General features: G+C 45.4%; 1 protein-coding gene across 2 annotated transcripts; it reads right to left on the bottom strand.

The window, feature by feature from the left end:
- Positions 1 to 3278: 3278 nt before the first annotated feature.
- On the bottom strand, positions 3279 to 8897 carry LOC131203999 (TLC domain-containing protein 5-like). 2 transcript variants are annotated; one of them, XR_009156507.1, is made up of 3 exons: positions 6267 to 7446; positions 4829 to 5459; positions 3279 to 4301 (listed from the first exon to the last, which is right to left on the bottom strand). XR_009156507.1 is itself a non-coding variant. In XM_058194783.1 (3 exons), the coding sequence occupies exons 2-3, from the start codon at positions 6460 to 6462 to the stop codon at positions 4921 to 4923; spliced, it is 735 nt and encodes a 244-aa protein (XP_058050766.1). In that variant the 5' UTR covers positions 6463 to 6466; positions 8192 to 8897; the 3' UTR covers positions 3279 to 4920. The 2 variants fall into 2 exon arrangements, 1 of the variants encoding a protein (XP_058050766.1); XM_058194783.1 differs by adding an exon at positions 8192 to 8897 and having other exon boundaries at positions 3279 to 5459; positions 6267 to 6466.
- Between the last annotated feature and the right edge of the window lie 3124 nt (positions 8898 to 12021).

Here is a 12021-nt window from a genome sequence, read left to right as displayed (position 1 = left end):
AAGGTTTCTATGGCAGGACTCCTGTCTCATTTATTTCCCCTTGCCAGGAAATCCATGGGCAACCTGAGTTTGGTTCATTCTCTCCTGCTGCAATCTGTCACCATTAAAGCTTCATTGTCCCACGAGTTTCTTTTAATTCACAGCATTCGGGTCCAAAATGAACAGCCTGCACAACATCCGCTGGGATGTCAGGAACATTTGGAAGCAGCTCTAAATTTCCAAGAAACGTTCTCAGAAGGAGAACAGAAAGATAAAAAATAGCAATTAAAATTAAAGGCGGCTGCGTTGCATGACTGAAGCAGCACACTTATTTTGTAATAAATACGATTTACACACTCCTACAAAATAAGCAGGCTCCTTTAGCGCGGTGTTTCTCAACCCCGATCGCTTTAAGATGGGTGGACTTCAACTCCCAGAATTCCCTGGGAGGAAGGCTGGGAATTGTGGGCTGAAGCCAACTGCTAAGGTTGAGAAACACTATTCCAGTGCTGCAGTATAACGAGCTATACAAAATAGATGGTTTTCTGGGATTTTAAATATTCTCTCATTTTTTTATAGTTTATAGAAACTGCTACAATTTTTATAGAGACCCCAGAGTAAGAAGATTTAGTTTGCTAATCAACATCCAGGCCACAGACGAACAGGAAGAAAAACTGGATTTTTGCAAGCCATTATTAGGCAGCTGTTGTTGCTTTTAATAAAAAAAATAATAAAGCTTGCAAAAGCCTCCTTTTTAAATTATTGCGTCTCTTGTAGAGAGAACTGGCGGGAGAAAAATAGTGTAACTGTGGCAGGTTATGAAACCACAAAGGCCATGAAAACGGAGCATTTCGATAGCCGCGTTTCAAGAAACAATTAGGATTATTATTATGCACAGCGCCTGGGTTTGTGGAAAATGAATTTGCTCCAGAAACAACGACCTCCTTCACGCACCGCACAAAGCCACAAATTTATTACACTAAATAAAACCCCAGGCTAGGTTTGATTTATCTATCAAACCATAAACCATGATGCTTGGTTTCCCCCTTCACCCGCGTGGCTTGTTCAATTTTGGCTTAGAGGGATGTGCACTTTTAGCAAACTAAATCCATAGCAATAGATAGTTAAGTGAAACACGTTTTGGTACAAAACTTGACCTTAACAGACGGGAGGTACTGATGTGTCTTTCTTGGCTTTCCAGAAGGCAGCAGCTTTCCAATTTTTCTTCCCGGAACTTTCTTCCAAACTCCCCTTCCCTTTCTGCCTTAGAAATAATTGTCCCCTGAGACCAGTAGTGAAATGTAAAATATGTTACTACCGGTTCTGTGGGCGTGGCTTGCTGGGATGGTGGTAATGTGACTGGGTGGGCGTGGCCAACTTTTTTTTTTTTAACTTTTAAAAGCATTTTTTTCTACAACCTCTTCGGCTGAAGAGATTGTTAAAAAATGCTTTTAAAAGATGATCCCAGCTGAGTTGCCTGATTTTTTTTCTACATCATGACCGTCCCGGCTACCTCTTCTACATGTGACATCGTTATGCCCGCCCCAGATGTACCACTCTGTCAATTTTATGTCCATAAAATCTTTTTTATTATTATTATTATTTGTTAGAAAACACAATACAGTTTTGCTGCGCCCATCATTGGTAGGACATTGGAATCACTGTTACGTGGTAATGCCGAAGACGTATGCATGTTGACCTCTTAGTGACAATTCTTAGTGCCTTTTCAAAGAGCAAAGCCCTTCGCCCTCTGGAAAAGAAGAGTTTTGGGGAACAGAGCAACATAGAAACTGTGGTAAAGGAAACCATTTGTCAATCTGTCTGTCAATAAATAAAATAAATAAATAGATCATCTCTTTAAAGATGGACTCTCGTGCTTCCCTGTCTCTCAGACCTGGCCCTTTCACAGGGAAGAGATCAGAAGTGCGATTCAGCCGGTTCCATCCAGTTCGGGCGAACCAGTAGCGGCTGCAGGAGGCAATCAATCAATAAAATAAATAAATAGGTCACCTCTTTAAAGATGGACTCTCTTGCTTCCCTGTCTCTCAGACCTGGCCCTTTCACAGGGAAGAGATCAGAGGTGCAATTCAGCCGGTTCCATCCGGTTCGGGCGAACCAGTAGCGGCTGCAGGAGGCAATCAATAAATAAAATAAATAAATAGATCATCTCTTTAAAGATGGACTCTCTTGCTTCCCTGTCTCTCAGACCTGGCCCTTTCACAGGGAAGAGATCAGAGGTGCAATTCAGCCGGTTCCATCCGGTTCGGGCGAACCAGTAGCGGCTGCGGGAGGCAATCAATCAATAAAATAAATAAATAGGTCATCTCTTTAAAGATGGACTCTCTTGCTTCCCTGTCTCTCAGACCTGGCCCTTTTGCAAGGAAGAGATCAGAGGTGCGATTCAGCCAGTTCCATCCGGTTCGGGCGAACCAGTAGCGGCTGCGGGAGGCAATCAATAAATAAAATAAATAAATAGGTCATCTCTTTAAAGATGGACTCTCTTGCTTCCCTTTCTCTCAAACCTGGCCCTTTTGCAGGTGCGATTCAACCGATCAGAGGTGCGATTCAACCGGTTCCATCTGGTTCGCGCGAACCAGTAGCGGCGGCTGTGGGAGGCTCCGGCCACCCGCCCAGACGTCATCACGTCCTGTTTTTGACGCTCTGCGCATGCGCATGCTCACATTTGCGAACCGGTAGCGAATGTAAGTGAACACCACGCCTGGAAGAAATGGATGAGAGGCCAGGTGAACCAAGGAAACAAATCTACTTCGGAAACCTGGAATGCGCACCTGAGATGAATATTCGCAGGTTCCTCCATTTGAAAACCAAAGTAGATTCCTTGATTGTGGAAAATCTAGCACACCAAGAAGACTCCTTAGGTTTGTTTTCTCCCCCACAGGCAAATCAGCCCGGCATGGAAAGGGGAATCAGGTTGCATTTTCTGAAGAGGTGATGACTCTTAAATTCTGCGACCTCCCCGTGGGAATCCAGACTGGTCTCTAAACTGGTTTCTTTTTTTTTTCTTTTTCTTTTTTTGGTTAGCCTTAGTTGACTTTCCTTTGCTTAGTACAGATGATAACGGAAAATGTTTTATGGTGATTCAGCAATAGGATTGGCAAGGAAAAGATAATGCAGAAGAGCTCCCCGTTTGTCTTCTGGAAGGGGGCAGCTATGGAGAAGGGGATCTGGAGGGTATCTGGAAGGTGACAGGCGATGGATGAATAGATGGATGGATGAGTGGATGAGTGGATGGATGGATGGATAGATGGATGGATGGATGGGTGGGTGGGTGGGTGAGTAAATGGATGGATGGATAGAAGATTGGGTGGGTGGGTGGAAGGATTGATAGAAGATTGGATGGATAGATGGAAGCTATAGCTGGATGAAAAGATGGATGGATGGATGAAAAATGGATGGATGGATGGAAAAATAGATTAGATATAGATAGACAGATAGATAGACAGACAGACAGACAGACAGATAGATAGATAGATAGATGATGGATGGATGGATATATTGGGAGACAGAGACAGACAGACAGATTTCTATCTATTTACTGTCACGGAAGCTAAGGCTTGATGGACAATAACTTCACTGTATTCCAAAGAAGACCTAGGAAGAACCCATTCTAAATTATTTAACAGCATGGACTATGCTCTTCTATATCTTACCCACGTTTCATCTAGTCCCCCTAGTTCAGGGACAGCAAACGAGAGAGAGAAAATTCCAAACCAGGAAGAGTTTGGTAGTGGCAACCAACCCAACCAGGAGACTCTTTAGAAATACTCCTGGGTTACTGGGATCGACTCTATTCTGGCTTGCAGCATCTGATGCACCTTCCATGCATCATACTTATCTTCCACCTTTCCACACATTGCTTAGGACATCAGCGGCGGCAGTTGTCTCATTTCTTCCTCCAACAGTTCTGAGAAGTAGGGCTGTCTCGGAGTACCGGTAGCAGCAAGTCCACCCTCATCCAATTGCGTTTCACGGTTGAGCAGAGAGGTGGACCCTGGATTTCTCCAGACGTAGTCCTGTGATCTACCTACAACTCTGCCTTGGCCCCTTCACTCTGTTGGTGATTCAAACAAGACCTTGGCGCAGTGGGTGAAATCCAAAGGTTTTTTTTTTAACTACCGGTTCTGTGGGCGTGGCTTGGTGGGCGTGGCAGGGGAAGGATACTGCAAAATCCCCATTCCTACCCCACTCCGGGGGAAGGATACCGCAAAATCTCCATTCCCACCCCACTCTGGGCCCAGCCAGAGGTGGTATTTGCCGGTTCTCCAAACTACTCAAAATTTCCGCTACCGGTTCTCCAGAACCTGTTGTGTCTTGCCCGCCCTCAGAGCAGCCGGGGCCTTCTTACCTGCTCCCCAACACTGAGGAATGTATGCCTTCCGGCCCAAGTCCTGGCTCCATGCCCCCACAAACTGCAGAAGAAGGAGCATCTCCCTGCCCCAGCCCTGACTCCATGCCCAGGCAAACGGAGCAGCTAGACCCCTCCCCCTCCTCCACAGCAGGTGAGCCTGAGGAGGGTTTACTCCCAAGAACAGCTGATTGGAGTGACCCTCGCATCAGAAGATTGGAGAGGCGGAGGCAACAGAGGGAAGGGAGGGGCAGGCCTTAATGAGTGCTGAGTCATGGAGCCACACCCCATGGCCTATATAAAGGATCTGCTTTCTGGCATTCTCTGAGTCAGGCAAAAGTCAAACTTATCTTGCTGAAGTCACTTACTGGTCTCCTGCCTGCTCTGAGGACTTTGCTAGGACTTTGGGCAGAGCTGCAGAGGCAAGCCTGATTCGGATTTCCCGGACCCAGCCGTCAGCGGAGGAGTGGGACACGACAGAACCTGTCACAATCTGCCGGATTTCACCCCTGCCTTGGAGTTACAGCCCAGACTAATTATCGATGCTAAATCTTAGAGAACAACCCACGATCAGGTCAGTGACTCTTGAGATATCCATTAGCGTTCAAGTCCACGTCTTTGTTCCACCAAGCTCTCCAGGCCTGATATTTCTTCATGGTTTTGCGCCGGGCGAACCTAAAAATGCTGACCATGAAGACGCAAGACACTGCGTACATGATGAAGCCTCCAACTTTGATGAAGACCCTGGGCCTGGGCGACAACAACACACAGTACATCAGCCAAGCCCCGACGCCGATCCTCACGCCTGCGAAGAGCACCACGAAGAGGAAGTCCACCACGTCTCCTATCAGGCTGGGGTACAACCCCTTCTCCCGCAGAAACCAGCGGGCCTGCAGGAAGGGGTTGGTGAGTTCGCTCCCAAAGATGACGGCGTTGACCTCACCGGCAGACTCGCCCAAGGCCAGGGAGGCGCTGATGCCCAGGATGCTGACAGAATGGTGGACCAACATCAAAGGTCCTTCAGCCTTAAAGTAGACGCACCATCCCAGGTCAAACAGGAAGTAACCCAAACTGATGCACAACGCATGGACCTGAAGCACCGTGTTTGGGTACCCTAGAGGAGGACAAGAAAAGGAAGAGAGGAAAATCAAAGGTACAAGTACAGATTAGGCGAAACCTGGCTCAAAAACAGTCTCTGGGAGAGAGACCTTGGAGTCCTAGCAGACGGTCACTTAAACACGAGCCAGCTGTGCGTGGCAGCAGCCAAGAAATTGAATACAATCCTGGTTGTATAAACAGAGGCATAGAATCAAAATCAAGTGAAGAATTAGTATCACTTTATAAAGCCTTGGTAAGGCCACTGTTGTGTCTGTTTCCCCCGAGCCGGGCCCCCTGCCAGAAAGTGACTTGAAAAGTGAGGGGGAAGGGCCATCAGGACTTACCTCGGGAGCACCGGCTTCCCTGGCTCAGCTCCAGGAGCCAGAGGCAGGCCAGGTGGAGGAGATAATGAGGGCTCCGTCCCCTGACTCTTTCCCCCCCCAGGCCACGCCTCCAGACCCAGATGATGGCAATCAGGCCTGGCTGGACCCTAGGTTTCGTAGGCAGGAGAGGCGGGAACAACAGAAGCAGGGGTGGGGCAGGCCTTGTAAGTGCTGAGTCATGGAGCCACACCCCACAGGATATAAAAGCAGCGAGGGCTGCTATGTCTCTTCATAGCAGGCAAATCAACTGCTTGACTAGAGCTGAAGTACTGTTTGTTGACTCATCGGCATCGAGGGAGATAACAGAGACACTTGGCAGACGCTCGCTAGTTTGCTGCCAGAGCTGATAGTGCCGGCTAATTAAGCCATCGCTTGGACTGAGGCGAGTGGGACAGAACAGCCACACCTGGTATGCTTCTATGGAAATGGACCGGACATACCTGGGTAAGTCATTGGCCAGGGACCGTCGATAAACCCAATGTAGCCAGAGAGGCAGGTGGCGAAGACGCCATGAGTCAACGTGACCAATCGGCAGCTCCATTCACAGGCGCGCTCTCGGTAGTGATGACAGGACCAGGTGTAGAGGGAGAGCCAGCCACATAGGCTTAGGGCCACCCACAGCATCATGGCCACCATCCTTCTGCAGTGGAACAGAAGGGAAATGTGGAAAGAGATGGATGGATGGATGGATGAATGCGTGGATGGATGGATGGATGGATACATAGATGGATGGATGAATGCGTGGATGGATGGATACATGGATACATGGATGGATGGATGAATACGTGGATGGATGGATGAATGGATGGATGGATACATGGATGGATGGATGGATGCATGGATGGATCATAAATGTTACAAATAGTTGTATAACTGACAACCAATATAAGCATCTACAACCAACAAACACACACAAAGATAGCCATTAACAAGCCACAAAGACCTCAGGAGGCCAACATTCCTGACATCTCTGGATAAATGGATAAATCATGGATTGCATCACCATTCTAAGGAAAAGAAGTAATTTAAAAAAAATAACAATAAGCAATTTATACAGCTGCCTGTCTCACTCCTGCAAATCTGGGCAGCAAACAAGAATTTAGAACCAAAAACAGCAGAACAATTCAATGAATGAAGCCAGGAATTACAACCACAATCCATCAATATTTCATGGGTTAGTAGCCCAAAGAAATAATCTGATTTTACAGTCATTTAAAAGAAAACAGTAAAACAACCAACCCACAAGGCTCAGCTAACTCCTGCTTCAAATGCCTAAGTCTGTTGACTGATAATATCGCTTATATTGAGCTGGCCCTTCCAGCAACACCATGGATACGCTTCAACCCATCAGAAGTTAGAACAAACCCAACCCCAACAGTCCCCAAACCAGAAGACCCAAAGGTCCAGCAGTCAGGAGCCACAAGGGTCAATCTGAGAAGAAAAGAGAAAATATGGAACTGGAGGACCCTACACATGGAATGAGATTCTTTGAAGGCTTGTTTCAGATCAGAGAAGACACCATGATGGAGATGCAGAGAAGCCAATGGCAATGAATAAAAGGATGGATGGATGAATGCATGGATAGATGGATGGATGGATGATTGTATGGATGGATGGATGAATGCATGGATAGATGGATGGATACATGGATGGATGAATGCATGGATGGATGGATGGGTAGGTGGGTGGGTGGGTGGATGGGTGGATGGATGGATGGATGGATTATTGGATGGATGGGTGGATGGATGGATGGATGATGTGCATCATTGTTCAATTTTAGCAACTACCTAGATTGTCCCAATCCTGGTCTTTCACGTGTTCCCACATGGCAGTACTTCAACACTCAAAACTGGATTTGAAGCCCACCCATCTTAAAGCTGCCAAAGATTGAAAACGCAACACTAGAGTTGCGTTTTCTGGTCCTTCCCCAACCAAGCATATCCCTTAGAGAGCAAACCCACCGCGGGAACTAACTCTGCGGAGACCCTCTCTCCTCCGCCTCCTCCTCCCCACCCCCGGCCGCGGCGCACGGGAGTTGCAATCCCGTGCACGGGCAATCCCGTGCATGGGAGTTGCAATTCCGCGCGGAGCCCCAACCTCGCTTATAGCCAAGCGCAACCTATGGCGCGTTCCTTGCGCGCCCCCGCCGCCAGCCTTTTTTTTCCCGAAAGACCCCCGCAGCATCGCGCTCCGGCGGCCGGCCGAAGCGCGTCCCCGATGAGCTGGAGCGCTCCCGACTGAGATCGCCCGGATTCTTCGCCCACCGCCCCACCCAAACCAACCCCACCCAACCCAAGCCAAGCCAAGCCAGTCAGCCTCGCCGGCCGAGGAGAGCGCGCGAGCGGGCGCACCTGTCGGAGCTCACCTGGCCAAGCCAGGCCCCGGGCTTTCTTGTCCCGGTCGCCCCCGGCGGCGAGGCGTCTCCCGGTGACCGAGATCACTGAGCTTCGTCCGGGCAGCGACGATGGCAAGGCGAAGAACGGAAGCCAGTTTAGGGTCACCTGCTGGTGGGGAGGACGGATGGCAGCGCCCGCGGGCACCGCGCCGCCCGCCAATTGCGCGCAGGAGTCCAGCGCGCAACGGGGGAAAGGAGGCGCCTTGCTGGATCGGCTTGCTGGGAGAAGGTGGCCGGGGGCTTACTTGGCAGGCAGACCACGGTTAAATTAAACTAGGTTTAAGGCGTCCCGGGCCAAGTGCGGAGAACCGTTTTCCGACGGTCGTTGGAGAAAAGCAGCGAAACTGAGAAGGCGAAGGAGCGCGTCGGTCCCGCAGGTAAAGTAAATGCCATAGATTGAAGGAGGCACCTGTACTTAGCTTGCAAACAAGTAACGCTGAAGTTAAGTACCTGTAACAACTATCTGCAGCTTGGCCAGTTCAACAGGGCAGGAAGCAGCCAGAAATCCGATCCAAGGGCCATCCGCTGTTGAGTTATAGCTGGCAATGCAGCTGTGCCAGTCCCTGGTTAGAATGCAATTGTTTCAAAATCTTGTTGGGTATAAAGAAGATGTAGATGGCCAGTTAAAATATTTTGGAAGGCTCACGTCCATTTAAGGACAGGCAATAGGACAAGTTTTAATGGGTTAAGACTACTGGACTCCTCTATGTTACAGATATATGTATCTCTCTCTCTCTCTGTCTGTATAAATCTTCAGCGACAAAGATGCTGACTAATTGCTGGAAGAAATCAAAGGTTAGAAAAGATAGATAGATAGACAGACAGACAGACAGACAGACAGACAGACAGACAGATAGAATTGCTTTTGTAACCTTTGATTTTTTTCCAGCAAGCAGCCTGCATCTTCACCCCGACCAGAAATCCTAGCTTTTTTAATCTGATACTTTCTTGTTGCCTTTCAGAGGTCTTCATTAGTCAAAAAAAGGGCTGTGAAAATATTTACAGACTCCTCACATCCTGGACATAAACTGTTTCAACTCCTACCCTCAAAATGACACTATAGAGCATTGCACACCAGAACAACTAGACACAATGGCAGTTTTTACCCGAACGTCATCACTCTGCTAAACAAATAATTCCCTCAATACTTCAAACTATTTACTAAATCTGCACTGCTATTAATCTTCTTTTTTTTATCATTCCCATCACCCATTTCCTTCCACTTATTGCTGTATGACTGTTGCTTGTATCCTTATGATTTGTATTGATATTGATTGTTTTCTGATTGCTTATTTGTACCTTATGACTATCATTAAGTGTTGTACCTTATGATTCTTGATGAACTTTTCTTTTATGTACACTGAGAGCATATGCACCAAAGACAAATTCCTTGTGTGTCCAATCACACTTGGCCAATAAAAATTCTATTCTATTCTAGTTGCTTGGAAATTCCCACTGGGCCCAAATATTATAACCCCTTCCCACCCCCTCCAAATAGTTTTATACAAAAAGAAAGTTGCCTGTTTATGAATCAGTAAACACAGAATAATTCATAACCGAATAAGTACATTTATTAATTCACATTCATTCAGGCTAAACCCCATCAAATAGGTCTGTTCCCACTTAGCAAACCTATTATTGATGGACAAATTCCAAATATCTTAGAATATAATTGAACAAATCCTTGAACCTTCTCCCTTTCCACAGATTCCCACGGACAGATATCAAGAAATCATTTCTGCGAATCACCATGACTTGATTCACACGTTTGTTGTATTCGCACAAATTGGTTAGAACATGGCTTAGTTCGAGTTTTCCTTGCCGCAAATATGACCCAGTTAAACTCTGCAAGGAATCCCGTGGGACGTTTTGAAGAGAAGGATTAAGGGCAGCTTTCTGGAGCATTGTGAGGTTAGCTCTAATAATTACCCTGAGTACAGGAGGATAACTTCAACATATTGCAAAAAAAAAAAAGTAGAAAAAAACAACCAACCACCACCGAGAAGGTTGTTCCCTTGCCTGTCCTCTTCATTTTATGTCACATGTTTGTTTGTTTAACTTGTGTTTGCAAGTCCTTAAAAATATTTTCATTTGTGGCTGCAAGCAAACTTAAGAGCTGGAATGCTGTTGTTTTTTCCAGATCCTCAAATCCACTCTGGAGCAGGGAGTTCAAAAACGGTTTGAATCCCTTGGGATTTGTGCTGGGAAGAAATAGACCGAGGGAGACCATATAGTAGGATGTCGTAGTAGTGAGAACGTTTGAATAGAATGATCGCTTCCAGAATCTGGCTGAGTGAGTTGTGAAATTGCACCCTCTGGAGGCACAAATTTTGTATAAAAGGTAAAGGTTCCCCTCGCACATCTGTGCTAGTCATTCCCGACTCTAGGGGGCGGTGCTCATCTCCGTTTCAAAGCTGAAGAGCCAGTGCTGTCCGAAGACGTCTCCGTGGTCATGTGGCCGGCATCACTAAATGCCAAAGGCGCACGGAACGCTGTTCCCTTTCCACCAAAGGTGGTCCCTATTTTTTCTACTTGCATTTTTTACGTGCTTTCGAACTGCTAGGTTGGCAGAAGCTGGGACAAGTAACAGCAGCTCACCCAGTTACGCAGCGTTAGGGACTCGAACTGCTGAACTGCCGACCTTTTGATCGACAAGCTCAGTGTCTTAGCCACTGAGCCACCATGTCCTTTCAAACATTGTATAGATTTACCCAAAATTGACAACCTGTGATTGGTAGGGTAGGTACCCAGCTTCTAGCTTACCCAGGTAAGATAACGGTGCTAGAAATGTGTCAATGGACATTCTCACATTTTGTGGAAAGTATATTGAAACATTTGAATAATGAAACAATGAAGGATAGTATTTTAATATAAATAGATTCAAAGAGTGAAATGTGGGAAATATGAATAAGAATTAAGTAGTAAATTAAAATAAATAATTAAATATTAAAAATGGGAAAATTAGAGATGGAACAATGGTATTATTGAGTAACGTTTAAATAATATTATGATTTGCAGTGGAATAATAAAGTGAAATAACGAGTCATAAAATGATGAAAGAATATATTTTAATATAAACAGGTGTATCAATAGTGGAATTATATATAGATTGGATGAATGTAAAGAATATGAATATAATTAATTTGCATGTTTAAATACTATTTTGATTGGTATTCGAACTGTGTATTTAAATATTGAACAATGAAATAATGGAGGACAGTATTGCAATACAAAGGGAACGTCTTTTAATATAATGGTGACATGAATAAACATTAGAATAAAGACAGAAATAAGAGAAAGGGGATATATTGGTAGACACATTTTTATAAAATGAGTTAAGTTCAATAATCAGAGGGAGGTTTAGAAACTGAATGGCGGTAGTATTACGTCTGTTTAAACAACCTGAAATAATGAAAGGTTATAATTTGATATAAATGTGTAGAATGAAATAGAATAGAACAGAACAAAACAAAACAAAACAGAACAGAATAGAATATTGGAATGAAGAATAGAATAGCATAGTGCTGAAATGGACAAACTATCATTGGAATTGAAAGAAATGACAGATTTGGAGTATTATGTATCATGGGAGAAATGGTACAAATGGATTGAAAACAGAAAAATAAAACAGACTCAGACATAGTAAAATTTGATGAAGTAAAATGTATAGAGTATAAAAACTTTCTAGTGCTATGTCGTGTAAATGGGCACAGTTCTGCACACAAAAAAAAATCTTTTTTGAATTTTTGTATTGCTGTATTTGTTTTTTTGTTTTTGTTTAAAAATTAATAAAATATGGT

The sequence above is a fragment of the Ahaetulla prasina genome, chromosome 9 (assembly GCF_028640845.1).
Source record: "Ahaetulla prasina isolate Xishuangbanna chromosome 9, ASM2864084v1, whole genome shotgun sequence".
Lineage (NCBI taxonomy): Eukaryota > Metazoa > Chordata > Lepidosauria > Squamata > Colubridae > Ahaetulla > Ahaetulla prasina.
Note: the sequence above shows the minus strand (reverse complement) of the source record. Positions and strands in the feature narration are given on the sequence as shown.